Raw genomic sequence first — 18798 nt, 5'->3', positions numbered from 1 at the left:
ACACAGACTTCTTGTTATTTCATGAAATACATTTATAATTTAAGCACAGCTATTGAATGGATTGGTAGCTGTCCAAATTTAATAATAAATATATTTGAATACAAATAGCTTCATACTGCCTCCTGAAATACGAATATATATACATTTATTAAACTGTGAATGCAATCTAAAGAAAATTTGTCTTTATTTCCCTTAGGAACACAAATGAACAATTATAATTTCAATTTATCATTAGTCATATTTACTTTCACCTACAACAAAGCTTCAGAATGACTTTCAGAAACTTCTTGAATGCAACATGTAAATAACTATCAAAGTACATCCCTTAAAGCAAATGTTTGGTTGATTTGATATGTAGATTGTTGTGAATTGCATTAACTAATGTTCATATTTTTTCTTTCTGATAGAAAGATGCCTGGAAATTTATGTATGCCCAGGAACACAGAATATGACTTTGTAATTTATCTCTATAAAGCTGAGGCAATGAGAAGAATCTTTCTTAAATGAGAATATGCAACTTCAACTTCAAGCTTTATCATGTATTCACTCCATTTCCTTCTGTCATTTTAATAATAATATGAACCCTTAGAAGTCTTGAAATTCTAATTCTTTTAGGAAAAATATGTCATTTTCATATCTGCCTATAAGGCACTAGTTAAGAGCTCCCAGAAGCAATGGGTAAGATTACAGCTAAGTAATTTGCTTGACTTTTTTTTCAGGTTCTTATAACAAAATGAGATTTCTTTAATGAATATACATACTGGTATCCCTGCTACTCCCGGTGTGCCAGCTGGTCCACGGTCACCCTGAAGAAAAGATAAATCATTATTTAAATGATAACACTGAAAACAGAAGTTTGTTCTTGGAGCCTGATTAAAAACATAGGAAGAATTGTGCAGTGAGCTGAAATTGAAGACAAGAGCTCTGCCCAGCGCTAACATTTGGCTCCGACACTGACTCATTTTACAGACTTGAACAAGTAACATCAATCCTTTGTTTAGTTTCCCCTATCGTAACTTACACCTTATCCTTTATATTCTGTTTGAGGCTTTCCTTGAGAAGGAATGATTTATTCGAGGGTTTCTAAATAATTAACATTTGTGGTCTTGACAGTGACCAAAATTAACACATCATAATTCACTATGCTATCAAGATCCCCCTATTTAAGATACATCTCTTAAAGAAACTTTCCCCTTTCTGCTACGAACTTGGCCATTTGCTGCAGCACAAAGTTTCTTCCTTTATCACAAAGATACCTTCATCAACAATTTAAGCCATGATAATGGATTTTGTGCTGGAGTTGATAAGGTGTGAGTGCAAATTCATCTTTCTCTCCTGTGAAGACTTATAACTCAGAGGAGATGGACGGAACTGACAGGAGGTGAAACTCCACAAGATTTACCCTATCCCACTACTGACATGCATTAGTTTGTCAAAATGCACTCTGCTAGTGTAATGTTGGTTAAAAATGTAAGAAGATTGCACGCCAGCTTTCCATAATCACATCAGGAAAGCCCTGACACAGCTGAAGCCATACAAACAGGAGAATATTTTTTGAGCTGAGTTTACGTTACCCAGAGCTGTTTTGCAAAAGCTCTGCCAGCATAGCTATAGTCACACTGTTTTGCACAGAAAAGGTCGAGGAGATATTTTGACTCATTTTCATCATTTTGTTCAGGCAATAATGCTTGTAATTAGAAACACTTAACTGCATTATGAAGAGTATAGAGAGAAGACAAGTTAATGCCTATAAACAGTTTTGAGAGCCTCAGATCAGAGCTACAGCATAGGGAAAAATATTAATTTTAGGTAACAATAACTTCTCAGAGTTTTAAAAATCAGTTATGCAGAACTAGACTAAGAAAGGCCGTGCAGGACAGTTCAAGACAGATGAATACAAATTCTGTTTTGCTTTTATGTTTAGGCTTTTCAGACCTCATGATAACAGCAAGGAACATATTTAAAATCTTGCCGCATATCACATTTGTGACAGAACAGCTGCAGTGCTAAAAACTCAACATGGCCAACATAACACCTAACTCTGAACCAAATAAATTGAACCTGGCTGAAGAGCCAGAGGCTGGCAGCCAGTTTCCCTGCACTGGCAGATGGGAGTAACCTCTACAAATTAGAAGTGGTCTCCAATTTGCTTACCAGCCCAGAGGGGCTAGTTAATGAAAAGTGCATGGCCTTGCAGCGCACATTCACACTGACACGCTGCCCATGTAATAAAGCAGATGAGAGCAGAATCACCAAATGAAACCAAACTAAAACAGACAAGACCTTGGGTCCAGAGGGAGAAGCTTACGCACAGTTCAACCACTCTTGCACAGGAGACAAAAAGAAGTTACTTAAAACAAGTTTCCCTTTCAGTGAGAAATCTATGAGCAGCTTTAGAGCAATCTACTACTTGTGGTACTTAGCAGGGCTTATTGGCTTCAGCAGTGCCTCCAGGCTGCATGGTGATTCTGTACCCAGAATTTATATCCACAGTGGGGTTCATTAGATGCTGGCATTGCGTGAGAGTTAAGCTAGAAATTCTCAGAACTACCTTGAACTTTTTTCCCCTGGCCCTGACTGTACTTAGCAATGTGAAGCGCAGCACAACTGCAAAACCACTGTGTCAGCATAGCTGAGGGAAGGCTAATTTTATCCTGAGGACACAAACGACTTCAGCCAGTTCATGACATTATCACAAAACTACAGCCGGCACTGTCTATGCAACAAGCAGTTCTGCTGCACTGATGTATCTTGTAGCTCTAAATTAAAAGCCAGCATGCACTGCGCTGTTGGGAATGGGAGGCAGACTTGGATTCTGTTAATTTATTTGCACCAGAAGTGTGGAATTCAGACTAAATTTAGTTAAAGAAGGGGTACTTTGGCTTTGGGAAATGGCCAAGCACTCACTTAGCTTGTTTATACAATCTGTTCTGTTACATTTTCCCTTTATTTAATTCTTGTCCTCATTTTGTCTCTGTTAGGTCTGTAATACCTCCCAGTGTTTGGTCATGCTAAAATTAGATTGTCCATAATTGCTTGTAAATTGTAGTCTTCCAGAGCAAAAATTATCTAATTCAAACACCTAGTGTAGTCACCTACCTTGGTTTGTTATCCTATAATCTCTGCATTAGTAATAGTAATTCATAGTAATAGTATGAAGAAACTTTTGATTTATATGGCTTTTTGATGAAAAATGTTATAGTAAACTATTTTTTGCATGAAGTGATTTAATAGCATGCAATTCCTAAAAATTGAATGTTTGAATTGCAAAAAGATTACTATTTATTCTTATACTTAAATGATATGGACAAAATCAAAACAAAGTGTTTCCATTGATAGAAAACATATTTTCAGTGATTCTTTATTTCTCTGGTGGACTTTTTATAAGATTTCAGAAAGCAGACAGACCCATTAAGAAGCCAAAACTTCTTTAATAGTCTTACCTTTTCCCCTGGGAGTCCTTCTAGACCTGGTAATCCCATTGGTCCTGGGTCGCCCTGAATTTTTTTTAAATTAAAATGAATTGCATAGATTAGAAACTCTGGAGTGTTCAAGAGAATTTGGAAGAGCAAGCAGAAGAATATTTAACTTGAGCAAGTGGTTCCTGGTATAGAAAACATACTCATCTTGTGGGTATTAAGAGCAAATGTAGGCCCTATGTAGGCTGGCTGAGTGGAGATTATGTGACTCCATGGTAGATTAAGTCTTACTTAACCCTTCAAAATGTTAACTGCCCCATCTCTTTGGGCTTGTCTGAGTTAGCTGTGGCTAACACTGTGGCTATTTCTGTGAGCAAAGCCAGATCCTATTGGAGGTCAGCAGTTAACTCTATGTATTTTACTCAGATCTGACAATCTGAAGACAGGACAACAGCTAGAGAGGTAGAGTCAGCTACCAGCTTTTTAGTGGCTGAATGAACTCCTGAAAGCCCTAAGGAACTGTAGATGTTTCACTTGAAGATGTTGCTTGCTTCATTAGTAGCAGACATAGCTGTTTTCTCACACTGTCTGCTGAAAGGGGTGTGATTTTTCTTAAAAAATGATCTCTTTAATATTTCTCAGGGCTTCCTGATCTTCATCAATAAATCAGGGGGAATTGTACTTATGACCAAAAGGTACGTACCGCTGTGCCAGGATCTCCTTTGGGACCCTGCAAAGAAAATAAGAAGCAGATATACATTTAGAGAATGACACAGTGACTGTATTCTTTTTCTGTATCAATGCATTATAAATGTAAATTGCTAATGCAGTGCATTTCCAATCAGTATTAAGTCCAGTCCTCTCAGCTGGTTAATTCTGCTTTAAAATAGCGGAAATTGCTTGTGACACTAACAAGAAAGAGGACTTCTAAATGCAGTGAATCTCTGGCTAAAAAGATCCCAAACAAGTTGGGACACGTGCACAGGGTAGCACACTTCCTGGAAAGACACAATCTCTGTAATGCTGCCACATTCACACATTGGAATTGGTAACGGAACTGAGAATTCACGAGTCTCTAATTTCCAGCACAAAATTTACTCCATAGCAAGATCATCACTAACTGTAAGGAGTATATTGTGCAGTTTAGGACATTCAGATACTTTCAGTTGAGTCCAATACCAAGTTAGGCACTGTTTTTGCAGACGTTACTTAATATCTAGTGTAGCTTTAGAGTGAAATATTTAAATCAAAATAAGCTACTCTGCCAGGCTAAAATGTTTGATCAACACACAAAATTACATTTATATATGTTACATTTATTACATTTATTACATCATTATCTGGATGAGTAATAATTTCTATTTCTCACATATAAAGTTCAATTCCATGGCACTCATCAAAACTACACGCAGTTAAACCTCTGTTACCCCTCTGTTACTATTTTAATAAAATAATAAAACTGAAGTTACTATTAAATACTTACTGGAGGTCCTGGTGGACCTGGATAACTTGTGACACTTGCACCTCCCTGTAATAGCAAATTTAAAAGTTGAGTTGGACCAAAATTAGGTGTTGATTGAAAGACTAAATACACTAGAAAGAAATGTCAGAAATACCTGGAGTTTATATAAGCTGCTCATTCCATTTCTTTCATTGTATGGCACACCCTTTAAAACATAAAAAGCAAGTAAGCACCACAACTACAAACCACAGAGGCAGAGCCTGTTTTAATTCCCATGCATCAACAGAACTGTGGTTTCTAGATAATTTTTTCCACATTTCCAGACATTTCAGTAAGAATATAGAAGGTATGAATGTTTACAAATCATGTGGGTAAAAATAACTAACATGAAAAGAAAAAGCAAAGAGCAGACATTTAAACTCAAAATAAAGTCCCCAAGCATGCATCCTGTGCAAATTAACTTGGCTGATGCTCTGAAAACTTTACATATTTCAAGACTTTCAAAACTTCAAGATGAGAATGCTCTCATAAATAACTAATGATTCAAATAAAAATACAGTATGCTTTACTTTAGTTTTGCTCTCAAACTTCATTTATGTACAAAACCTGGCAGATACAGAACACCTGTGCTGCAACAGAAACTCACAGATCTAGCTGGTTATTCTTTCTTTACTAGCTACAAGTTTTATCCTGGTATCCTGCAATCCTTATACCAATTTTCTGAGTATGTCCTGAATACTAAACCATCACTTGCTTTAGAGAATTTCATGAGATACAGATTGAATTTAGAGAAGCAAGGACTGAAAAATATACAGTCCTCAATGCTAGACAGAGTCAGCTCAAGGGTTAAATTTGGGAATTTGGGGCAGAAGTGAATTTTATTTATTTATTTATTTATTTATTTATTTATTTATTACCTACATCAGACTAGAAGTAGGCTGCAGCTGGGGCTGGAGTATATAAGGATCATTAGAGTATAGCCAGATTTAGAACCAAAGCATTCCCTGAATTATGGTAAGGAATGACATTTCTAAGGCTATATTTAGAATTAGGGATTGCAAAGTCATCCAATTATTAATTCTTCAGAATTAATTTTGTGTTAGGTACTGTTCCAGTTAATTAACAGTTCAGTGTGTTCCACGGACTTCCCTGGGTTACCTGATCTCAGGTATCCAAGGTGAATAAATTAACCTCAGTGTTCAGGGTTTTTAAAGTAATTCATTTGACCCAGTTTCTAAGATGGCACTGGTGACCTGGATTTAATGATAAATCACAAGAAAAAAAAAAGGAATACTGAACTGTTTTGCAATAAGACTTTACTGTCTTCCCGCACTATTAATACGTCTTAGAGAGACAGTCTAATTCTTGATATCATAGAATCATATATATATATATATAATGGCTTGGGTTGAAAAGGACTACAATGATCATCTAGCTTCAACCTCCCTGCCATGGGCAGGGTAGCCAATCAACCAGGCTGCCCAGAGCCACATCCAGCCTGGCCTTGAGTGTCTCCAGGGATGGGGCATCCACAACCTCCTTGAGTAACCTGCTCCAGTGTGTCACCACACTCTGTGAAAAACTTTCCCTTAATATCTAACCTAATCCTCCCCTGTCTTAGTTTAAAACCATTCCCCCTTGTCCTATCACTTTCCAACTCATAAACAGCCATTTCTCCTCCTGTTTATATGCTCCCTTCAAGTACTGAAAGGCCACAGTGAGGTCTCCCTGGAGCCTTTTCCAAGCTAAACAAGCCCAGTTCCCTCAACCTTTCCTCATAGGAGAGGTGCTCCAGCCCTCTGATCACCTTAGTGGCCCTTCTTGGGACCCGCTCCAAGTCCTTCCTGTGTATTTCACTTTAGTTATAGGTATATAATTACTAACATATCATGAAAATGTAAACAAAAATCTCTTACCGGAGGTCCAGGTGGTCCAGGCTTCCCTGGAGAGCCTTCACTACCCTATCATAATGAGAAATGCACAGCTCATTTAATACAAGTGTTCAGATCTATTCCATACCTGAAGTGCGATGGCCATTATGACAATAAACAAGAGATACAGTCAGTAAGACTAGGTAATACTTAGAATGAATCATCCTGCTTAAGCTTTAGGCAAATTAATAACCATTACTTTATTCTAGCTCTTGTTTTGTTAGTTAATTGATGATTTACATGCAGTAACTTCCTCATAGCAAAATAGTAGTGGCAATGGGGTAGTGAAATACTTCATATAAATTCATACAAATTTCTGAGCAATCTATAGATAGAAGTTATAATTCATTTTATGCTTTGAATATTGTTTTGCTAAAGACAATCCTCAAATTTATCATTCACAGGTAAATAAAGAAGAACATGCTGGGTAAAGAAAAGACCTTTATTAAGGGTTATAATGCATATCTTCTTGACTTTTACTTCAAAACATTAGTCTTTAGCTGGAGTCTGTTTACTGAGACGCATTGAACTGCTTGTATCAGGAAAAAAAGCTTCTTAGTTTTCACCCCAGCAGAATAGTGGGTGCTCTGAGCAATACAGATATTTTAATGTCAAACCTTCCAAGTAAGATCTTTTCAAAATTTCATCACTAAGATTCAGTTAACTATTCTGTATAATTTGGGATAGGTCTATTCAAGTTTTTCACTCGCTTCATTGGATTTTAATAACATACTTCATTGAGACACTTAGGCTGCAAATTTAAAATTAAGGTGGAAAAAGTTAAGCTGAGCATACAACAGTAATGATTAACTCACCCAAAGTATATAAATTTTTAATTACAATCATATTAAAATAATTTCCAAATCACCTTGTGATTGAAATGTCAAGCTACAAATTGAAGGACTTATAGTATTTTATTAAGAGAGAAAATACTGTATTTTAGAAAGCATATTATATGATCACTTTTCAGATGTGGTCCCCAGATAAAGGAAGGAGAAAATATGTAATCTGGCTATGGTTTAATTCATCATTCTTAAATGACCTGACTTCTGCCGTTTTCAGTCAGTGGTACAGTAGTTATGGAGAACTGACTTTCTCACTTCCAAGTGCAATAATAAGAGAACCTTCCCCCAGTCTTTATGATGCATAATGTAAGAAACAGCTACCATTAGGTCTCAGCCAAAGATAGAGATGTACATGCTTCAAGCTGCCAGTCAAACACCATATTTCCAGACAATTTATTCAGTGCTTTGAAATTATAAACATAGAATGAACAAAACCCTGTTGCTGTTTTTTGTTTCTTTTTGCAATGTATTACTTAAAAATGGAAATGCCTTTGGCAAGTTATTTCTGTTATAGCCAGGAAGGGGACAGTTCTCAACTCATTTTTGTGCTGAGGATATTTCATAGCTTTCCAAAGTAGAATTTCCTTTTCTTATTCATACCACATTCAAAGAGTATTAGTAGGATCAGAGTGTATGTGCTATGGCTGGAAAAGCCCAAGCCATAGCTAAGAAAAAATAAATTAAGAAGTGTATCCATGTAAAAAATGTAGAAATAGTCTCAAAACATATTTTGATAAATCAGTTTGTCTGCTGTATTTCAATAATTTGGCCTTTTAGTTATAATGGAAGCACTTGATAATATATATAAAAAAGCAGTGCTATGACAGTGTAAATTAATTATAAAGGAAGCTTTAATACTTTTGTAGAATATTTATATTGAGTAACTTCCAGCTTTTGAAGAGCATTAAAGTATGCCTTTAAGTTTGACTAATACACCATGAAAATAAGGTGAAGCAGAGCAAGTAGTAATTCATAATACACTATTTTACAAAGTTTTTTATTTTTTATTTATTTATTTTTTTTCAATTTCTTAAGTTTATGAAGCATATTGCAATGACAAAACATTCTCTGTAACTTGTATGTACCACAAGGGTTCTTCTTCAAAATAGAAGCCTGTATGTATGGCGTTTCCTGGGGAAAGTATTTGTACTCCAAGACAAAAAATAAAAATTCATTTGAAAATGTACGTCAAACTCATGTCTGCACTGTGTTAAAAAAAATATTAAAAACACAACAACAAACCAAACCAACCAAACAACAACAAAAAACCAAACCCAAAGCATAGTGAAAGGATCACAAAATCTACATAGACCTTTATCAAAGCAAAAAAGAAGGAATACCTTTTCTCCTTTTGACCCAGCAGGACCAGGATGCCCAGGTCTTCCTGTGGCTCCCTGCACGATACAGTATCAGTTTATATTAGTTAAGAAACATCCCCAAACTGCAATTTGCACTGTAGATTAGTTTTTAAAACCTGTGCTTTCTGAAGGTCATTTAAAACTAATTACACTTTTCCTCCAGGTTTCAGTATTTCTCTGTCTGATGCAAAAGCTGTGTCCTACTGATAAGCTCTGTGAAGGGTAAAACTTGTGTTTGTGGTTGTTTTTTCACCTTGTACAGACTAAATGCTCTGCCCTTAACTGGTAGGTCTCAATACTGTGAAGGATCATGCTTCTTTGCTAAAACGTTAATTTATGTATTTCACATTAAGCTTCCTAGATGAGTTGCAATTAGGGAAGCATTATTACTGTCAACAACCTGAGATTAAGCAATGACCACACTAACTATCAATCTCATCATGCATGTGGAAAACTAACTAAATAAATAAATCCCGAGATAAGTTTTCCTCAAAATACCAATATTTTTCAGGATTAGTTTTTCTTACTTTAAATAGTAAGTTAGTGTGTTCTCAGACTTTATAATTATTTGGTTTCTGCATTCAGTGTTTTGAGAATTCCCTGCTAGAAATATTTTTAGATTTTTATTAATAACATCATTACAGTAACTAAGGTATAAATACTTAATTAACTGCTAGTTTGTCCATCATGCCTTTCAACTTCAGGAAGTCTTTTGTAAGGCCAAAAAACTAAAAGCATTTGAGCTACATAAACATTGAATCCAGACAATGATAATATTTACAGAGACATCAACTTACAACATGATTTATTTTAGTACAGGCACTGTGGGTAAAATTTCATTTTCACTCTCCTATGAGCCAAAAGAAGGTGTAAGAAGCTAAGAATAAGGAGTTTTGGTATGCAACTATAGCAATCTCTGTAGAGAGAAACTAGACAACAAATGATACCACATGCTTACAGATGGTCCGCTGGGTCCTGGTACACCAGGCAGTCCAGGAACACCTTGAAGGCCCTGAAATTTAAAAGTGCATGTGTCAATTTCCTCACCCATGTTATAGCCTCAAAAAATATTTAGCATGTCCATTACTGATATGTCAATACTGAAGCACATTTGCATCTACCAGGATATCATTATATTTTAGAATAAAAAACAGTATACACGTACGTGAGAATTTCAGACAAGTCTGTGCATTGCAGAACACTTTTCTCTGATCCACTAGGCTAAGTCAGATGAAAATTTTAGCTATGTGACAGCCATGTATGTATATCTACGCTAATTACTCTTGATTCCCCTTATAATCCATAAAGGGAAGTAAGCTCCACCCAAGAGTACATAATGGAAAATACGGCATGCATTTTAAATTCAGACTCAAAACATTTTCTAGTTTCCACTTAATAGTAATTGCTGAAATTACTATTCCCATCAAAGTGTTTGCCTTACAGAATATTTCTCAAAGTGAATGCTAAATAGAAAGTAACAGAATAAAAGCAAACACCTAATAAAATGAAATATTTTGTGAAAATATTTAGCATTTACCTTTTTATTGCACTACCTTGTACTCTTACAAACTAGCACTTAAATGTATGCAAGGCATTAAACTATACAAATGAGCATAAGCCTTTGCAAAAATATGAAACAGATTTTACTTATTTTAATAACAGTGCTTAATCTTGTTGAAAATTTAGATTCAGGGGCTATCTGTAGTAATACATCATTAACTCAGCAGTTTAAAATAAGTAGTTTAATATTCTATGTACTTTCATCTTGGTCTCGATTCAAATAATAATAATGTACTGGCTACATAAATGAAGTAATTTTACCTCGTCGCCCTTCTCTCCAGCAAGTCCAGGAAATCCACGTTCACCTTTGCTTCCCTAAGAAAACAACATTCAAACAAATGCTTTATATTAGAAAATAATGAATTTCATGCTACAGAGAGCATGAAATTTTATGACCCACATTTAATATATACAAGCACAAACATAAAGTCATTAAAGCAGTAATGATTAAAACAGGAAAAAGAAAAGCTCAACACTACCCGTGAGTTTTAAAATGGATCTCTCACTAAGGTGAAAATAAAATAGTGTTTTTTATCCAGTGGGTAAACTAGCATAAAAAGACTGATGGAGATAACAGTCCTGTTTTACGAATACTAAAGAGTTTAAATGCTTGCCCACACAGAGACTGTATACTGTCAAGTAATTAAGTTATACTATAGGAAATTTATTTCCCACACAATGTGGTATTTTATTGGATTACAGTAAAACAGAATTTTGACTGACGCCAGTGAAAGCTCAAGTTCCAGTGAAACTGCTGAGTTAGTCCCACAGGGAACAATTTGCAAAGGCACAGAAGATCTGGTTGTTACACACTTGAGGGAGATATGAGAAATTTCCTTCTTTACTGCAAGATTCCTGCATGACTGACTCACTTAAGCCTATAGATGGCAATGCACTACTGGACAATTAAATCTAAGCTAAGTCTAACTAACAAGACACAGAAAGCTATACTAGCTTGGGTCTTAGATCACAAGCCGTGTAGCTTAATTCCCAGAGAGAAAGAGCACACTAAGACAGGAAGAGGACTAAACTGCAAGAACTGTCTGAACCTTTAAGCTGCTCAGATGCTACAGGAATGGGGATCAGACAAAAAAAAGTTAAGACTTCTCTGACAGAAAAATCTGGCTTTTGAATTTTAACAACAAAGCAGAGTGAAATAAGCTCTTCAAAAACTTACCTTTGGCCCCTCTCTACCAGGGATGCCAGGAGGACCTCTTGTGCCTGGATCACCCTAAGGAACAGACAGAAGACAAAGTGACAAATAAGCATTTTAGCAATGGGGTCAGAAGATCTTGTTTTTGCAACCATGCTTTCCTGCCTTTGTTACCATCCATAGGTGACTCTTCCATTCATTCTCATGGAGACCTATTCAGGGTCACTAATTCAATGATTTTTTTGCAAACATTTTATATGCTAGAGATAGAAGCTTAGTATCAATGGTTAAATCAAAGCCAAACTTTCTAAACAAATTGGAAGAAACTAGGAGGAAAAAAAAAAATAATAAAAAAAAATAGATAAAATAAAGCAGATATGAGTTTCACCATGTAGCTTTGGGAGAATTATGTCTGAATGTTAAACTGTTTCCAAAGCTCCTTGGTGAGACCACAGAGCTGCAGCAAAAGGAAATCAAATTTACAGTAAGATAACATAATTACTGTTATTTCTAATCCTTAACTTTCCAGTTCTAATCAGTTTTATGAAATAGTAAAACTATTTCTTTCAGAAAGAGATACCAGTGCATTTTCAGAAATTGATAATGAGGTGTTCTACTATCATTTTTTACAACTGAAAGTGGCTAGGTATAGACTGAACACACAGAAAAAGCTTTTGTTGAAGAGGAACTAGAACAAGTTGCCCAGAGAATCATAGAATCATAGAATCACAAGGTTGGAAAGGACCTACAAGATCATCTTGTTCAACTGACCTCCCATTACCGTAGCTACAACAAACCACTAAATCATATCTCGTAGCTCCTCATCCAGACACCTCTTGAACACTGCCAGGGATGGAGATTCCACCACCTCCCTGGGCAGGCCAGTCCAGTGCCTGATCACTCTCTAAGAGAAGTTGTTCCTTCTTATGTCTAGTGTAAGCCTCTTCTGGTACAAGAAAATGTGGATGTCCCATTCCTGGAAGAATTCAAGGCTAGATAAGATGGAGCCCTGGGCAGCCTAATCTGGTGGTTAACAAACCTGCCCGCAGTGATCAGGGATGGAGCCTGATGATCTTTAAGGTCCCTTCCAACCAAAACCATGTTATGATTCTATACTTCATTCTGTATCCTCTGAAAATATTTACCTTCAGTATAGTACCTATGTCTCCCACTAGTGGCAGCGCAATCTGAAATTACAAAAGACATTTGCAGTTAATCTTTTACATAATGTTACCAATTCAAATAGGTACTGTTTTTTTCAAAAGTTGATATTGCAACTCATACAGCTGATTACATATAAATCACTGAGATAATTTTCCTACGAAAACTCTAAAAACCAGGGCAATCCATGTAGTTTTGCAGTGTTAAATATCATGGTCAATCCAACCTACCAATGTAAATTTTTGTTACAGTTTGAGCACATTTGACATAATTCTTGTCCAAAACCCAGCAAATTATGTATTCAAGTAATAATACATAATTGTCTGTATAGCATATCAGCAGCAAATCAGTCTCACTGGACATTCACACAGCCTCTTCTCACCTATTATTTTCACTGTTTTCCTTTTACTTTCTCCTGGGCTTTCACTTTAATCTGAACTAAATTCTGAATTGTGGAGATGCCAAAGCTAACTTCACCAAATTAGCTCAGATACTAGAAATAATCCAACTACAGCAGTGTGAGCAATGTACGTAATTTTTTGTCCTGCCTTTAAATATTAAGAACCAGTGCAAAAGTCTGTGATGCCACAACCAAATTACTAACAATACTGAAGATAACTCACGTAAATCTCAATCAATAGATAAACATTATGTGCTATATATCTGTATCGTCAGATTTCTAGATGCTGTCATTAGACTTGTAAGACTTCCTCTAAAATATGATTGAACCGACTACTCACAAACAGGCTTCAATTATCAGTGCTCATTTCCTCTTGCAAGTGCTAAAACAAAAATAGCCCTGGGCATATGGTAAAATTAGATACATTCAAAATTTGTTACTGCTTTTGTTCAGGTTGCTGCAATCACATACATCTCTGACAAGAAAAATAAGCACTTTGGTAGCATATTAGAAAAACGCTTGTTTGGTAGCAATGGGCGTCAAACATCAGTTCAAGACAAGAACTGCTGCATATACTCAATTTAAGTATAATCAGGAATAGACTATTTAGCCCTTTTGAAAGCATGCTGAGAACTTCTATTTTAACTTGTGTACTATTTTAAGACACAGGACCCAAGATGTGCAGTTTGACATGGTCCTAAAATTCAGTTGCCAGGGCACACCAGTCAAGAGAGTAGGTCTACTGCACTTGTGACATACAGTTCATGTACTCTAAATATACCAAGTCCAGTGTAACTGTGCATATAATGTAAAGTCACAGCATTTGGAGCTCTGAAGAAGTGCATGATAAATACTGGGCTTTTGAAAACGTTAAAATGGCCTTAATTTTCCAGCCTTACTCCTGGTTTCTCTGTCTTCCTTCAAAAAATGATCCCTTCAAAGAGAAGAGTATTTTAAGAGCAGTAAATCCTATTAGTATGTTTTAGCATTTAGATCTGTTGCTTAGCAGTGGCATCACATTTTTTACTTACCTTTAGTTTACAGTGCACTGTGACTTCCAGAATCTATTCAATTTATGGATTTTGTTTTTCATACTAAGCACTTTATACTCATTGTCTCAAGTTTCATCTTGTTAACTTCAGAATGTCTCTGAATTTTAGACTTTGGTTATATCTACAAAGACCTAAGCAATCTTTTCCAGATCAGTGGCAGAGTTTGTAACTACTTATCCAAATAAAACTAAAACATTGAAAAGAACCATGCACGGGAGGGACCTCTCTTTCAGATTTCTACAGTAGTCTGCTGATAGACACTGATATCTATATTTTGATATAGCAGTTACTTCCAGAGCATTTTTTTTTTGCTTCCTTGTGAAAACATCATGAGAATAGTTTCAAAGTTTATAGCAAATCAAGGTACACAATAGCACTATTTCTCTGTCTTTCCCAAGAAAGTTAACCTTTCAGAAACGGAAATATGATTTATTCCATGATTGATTCTTAACAAAATAATGCCAGCATTCTTGTATTTCCACATAATCATTCTTATTAGTATTAAAAATAAATATATATACTATCTAAAGCAATCAAGCTTGTTTCAACTTACTATACACAGGTTCCCTTCTCACTCCCCTTTAATGAAGATATGTTCTCATTCACATCTCTCAATTCATCAAAAGCCTCATCTTGCTCAAAATACTCAGAGATAACTGCTAATCATTTAGAGCCTTCTTTGTTCATCCCTCAGGTGAATTTCACCAGCTCTTCATGCTGTAACTAAAAATCTTTAGCTTCTTCTTCTTCTATCAAATTAACTACAATAATCTATTTTCCAAAACACAGGTGTTGCTTTTTTTCAGTGGACGGTGAAAAGCCACTGAATTATTCAGCTTTCTCTGCAGAGTCTGTAGTTTGATCTCCTTGACTATTAATTACAAGGCTGGACTTGGCTTTTTAATATTTGCATTCAGAGTGCATATTTCCTGGTTTTACATCCATTCCTAACAGTAGACAACTTATATCTCAATCTTTCTGATTTGAGTTCTATTTCCATATTCACTGCTAGCATTAAATCTGCTTTTACTTGATGATCTTAGTGCTTTGGGAGCAACTGATACTGTCAAGTGCCTTTTAAAACACTGGAACTGTTGCTGCTGTAAGTTCAAGGACTGCTGCAGACATGATTTAAATAGGAAGAATGTTCCAGCCATGCAGTCAAAATTGCATCATACAACCAGAAAAGGCTTGCTGCATTGACTGATGCTAATGTGGGAGCCAGTGGCACCATTCTGAGCCCTGATGACCAGTGTATGCATAATGGCTAGATCCCAGTCTCTCTCTCTCTCTCTCTCTATATATATATATATATATTTAGATAGCTATTATCTCTGAGATGAAATCTTTGTGTAATTTTGTGACTAGTTTACTCTTCAATAAGCTCCTTGCTTTCAGTTCTTAGGCATACTTGTGGACTGCTGTGCATCTGTACCATCGAATGTTTAATTGAAAGCACTGTTTATTTTACTTCCTAATGCATTCCTGCAGCTGCTATAAGCTCTAAGCTCTTCACAGGCTGTCAGTAGTCTGCAGATCAACTTGGAAATCCCTGCATGAGATTTGCATCAGTGAACACTTTGAGATGTAAATCACTTCTAAGACATAAAGCAAGTCTCTGCATCTGAAGAATATGTACAGTAGCTGGGTTATCACTGAACATCACTGTTTTTTGCCTTTGTTTTTATTTTTTTTGTTTTAATTTTAAATGATGTCTTTAACTAAATACCAAATCATATTAAACCAAGATTATAAGTGAGTTCAGCAATCTTTTTAAAATACTAAGCTCTAGTTTCGGTTTGTTTCTTCCAGTCAACTATGGCTTTTATCTTGCTAATGGAATATATTCTAAAAATAGCTCAGGAAAATTGGAAAATGTCATTTGGCATCATAAAAGCCTCAGCAAGCATTTTTTTTCTAAACAAAGGTTTGTTTTCTGAAAGCTCTGCTGTATCTGTGAGGGCTCAAGATAGGAGCAGGAGCAGTGACTGAAGAGTCTCTGTTTGCAAACTTAGTGAACATGCACATGGGACTCTCTTGACTCCAATGTATAATACTCAGTAATCTCTAAGGGTACCATTTGGCCTGAGGCATATGTAGATCTTTTGGATATTGCAGTGTTGGACTTCAGAAAATCGTAAAGCTGTAACAATGACACATGTTATATCCAAGAAGAGATGAATGTCAATTATTCTCTTCCTGCTGTGGCATGATCTCTAGAGGTCCCTTCCAACCCCTACAATTCTGTGATTGTAAAATTAGCTTAGGAATACAAAACTCTTTTTTTTCTTTATCTCTTTCTTTTTTTCCCCATTCTTTTCTTTATCTCTTTCTTTTTTCCCCATTCTTTTAAAGGCAATAATTAAAGTCTGCTTCTGAAAATTTGAATTATACAGAACTGCTTCTGAGGCTGAGGAACACAGTGCCAAGTTATAGCCTGGCAGAAGTGCTAGCACACAAACATTCAGATAAAACCTGAAACATTAATTTATACAACAATACAACTACATAAAAGACAACAACAACAATGGATATAATCCTTGACTAACCAAATTAATTTAATCAATTGGACTTCTAGGCTTGCCAGGTTATCTCCTTTAAAATTAAAATATTCTCACCAAAGCAACTATACAAGCTTTCCACATATACATACTGGATCGCCTGGAGGGCCTGGTAGTCCTGGCTTTCCATCTCTTCCTGGTGTGCCCTAGAAATAAATTGAAAATGTGGTGGCCTTAAACCATTGTCAAGGAGTATATTGCTTTTCACTGTACATAGAGAGGTACTTACATTAATACCGGGGGTACCTGGAGTTCCTGGTAATCCTGGAGGCCCTCTAGGGCCCTAAAAGCAGGAGAAGTCTATTTAAGATTTAAGAATACTTTTCTTTTACTGTAAATCTCTTAAAAGTAATGGTTTTGTTTTGTTTTATCTTAAAGAGCAAGCTTGTATCCTACCTGGATGCCTGTAGATCCAGTTGGTCCTATCGGACCCTATAAGAAAACACCAAGTAATAAATAATCAGCACCTACCCTTTTGGACAAGAGAGATAAAATTGATTAAAAAACATACTCAGTGTGGGATAATGTCTCGGTTCACACAACCAGTAACACTGGTTGTAGGGTTTGGCTTTAAATACAGATCTATTTTTAACTAAATTAGAGAGATCAAAATTTTGCTGAGATACGATTTTAAGGGCAAGTATTGGCAAGTAAGAATGATCTGTGGTAAAATACGTTTTCAGTGATTCATGAGAAAACAGCCTGTTGAGTAAAAAATAAGTAGATTAGTTAAACATAAATGGATCAGCTTTTTAATTGAGAATGAAAATACGTATCTGAATAAGTTATTTTAAATTATATTTAAATTTAAATTTCAGCACAAATCTCCAATCTTTTTTCTCAAACCTTTCCTCTCTCAGTCCTGCTAATAAAGTCAAACGTATTGCTTGAGTATACTGGCCTAGACTGATGAGAGATCACCCAGTTCACCACAGTAGAGCCCCCATAATAACAACTTCAATCTCTAAGAGTATTTTTTTTGTTGAATAATCTGCAGACACTGTAGATGTTATATTTCTTAAAGGCACTGAAATGAAAGAAAACTGAGAAACAAAGTAAATACTTGAAATAGTGAAAATATTATTTAGTTTAGTTTTATTTTAATTCTCTAGATACCAACTTGTTTCATTTTTGAATTTAAACTGGAAAGAGATGCATGAGGAATGTTGTACAAAATGAGAACTTCACTATTTCCTGACATTATATCTGAACACTGTAAGGTTCTTGTTTATAAACAGCAGATTTAAGTTTGTATTTAGCAGTTATCAGAAGTGCAAAAACTTGAAAGAGCTGATGCAAAGCCTCCCACATCTTTTCCCTGTGTATTTGCCTCTGACAATACTGGCATGGGTTTCAAAATGCCATCATATGCAGTGTAGAACAAACCTTTTCTCTTGTACCACTACTCACGCTGCACTTCGCAGACAACCGTAAATTAGGACTGCTTAGGAACAAACACAATTAGTCTGAAGGTGTGTCAACATCATTACTGGTTTCTCAGTAAAATAGCCATTGATTCTCTCATTTTTCTAGGCTTATACTTTTCAGTGAGCACTACATCTATGTGAATCTGGATAAAGGGAAAATTGCTGAGCTGTGAATAGAGTCAGAATGGAATTCATGTTACAGTTTCTCAGTGATGCACAGTGAGATTGCGGGCAGTGGTATACTTACTGGTGATCCCTGAATGCCTATTCCAGGAGGTCCTATCTCTCCAGGGGCTCCTTGTAGACCAGGCAGTCCTCTTTCTCCCTAGGAAGGTCACAAGGCTTCCAGTTTAAACACGTCTGAAAATGCAAACCAGTTCATTATCCTGTATTTACATAAACGGTAATAACTTTTTATACCTTTGGTCCTCGTGGACCTGGGTTTCCAGGAATACCAGCGGAACCCTAG

General features: G+C 35.8%; 1 protein-coding gene across 2 annotated transcripts in view; it reads right to left on the bottom strand.

Moving 5' to 3' along the window:
* Positions 1-18798, bottom strand: part of COL19A1 (collagen type XIX alpha 1 chain) — a 181761-nt gene that overhangs the window by 13463 nt on the left and 149500 nt on the right. For both annotated transcript variants that reach the window (XM_072333644.1, XM_072333645.1), the window contains exons 27-42: positions 18750-18794; positions 18577-18654; positions 17299-17334; positions 17132-17185; positions 16995-17048; positions 12874-12915; positions 11753-11806; positions 10837-10890; positions 9974-10027; positions 8998-9051; positions 6798-6842; positions 5036-5086; positions 4903-4947; positions 4123-4149; positions 3444-3497; positions 762-806 (exon numbers count right to left, since the gene is read on the bottom strand). In XM_072333644.1, coding sequence (XP_072189745.1) covers positions 762-806; positions 3444-3497; positions 4123-4149; positions 4903-4947; positions 5036-5086; positions 6798-6842; positions 8998-9051; positions 9974-10027; positions 10837-10890; positions 11753-11806; positions 12874-12915; positions 16995-17048; positions 17132-17185; positions 17299-17334; positions 18577-18654; positions 18750-18794 — 792 coding nt within the window. The remainder of the gene's footprint in view (positions 1-761; positions 807-3443; positions 3498-4122; positions 4150-4902; positions 4948-5035; positions 5087-6797; positions 6843-8997; positions 9052-9973; positions 10028-10836; positions 10891-11752; positions 11807-12873; positions 12916-16994; positions 17049-17131; positions 17186-17298; positions 17335-18576; positions 18655-18749; positions 18795-18798) is intronic.

Source organism: Excalfactoria chinensis, chromosome 3 (assembly GCF_039878825.1).
Source record: "Excalfactoria chinensis isolate bCotChi1 chromosome 3, bCotChi1.hap2, whole genome shotgun sequence".
NCBI lineage: Eukaryota > Metazoa > Chordata > Aves > Galliformes > Phasianidae > Excalfactoria > Excalfactoria chinensis.
The sequence above is the reverse complement of the archived record's forward strand: the minus strand, read 5'-3'. Positions and strand labels throughout refer to the sequence as shown.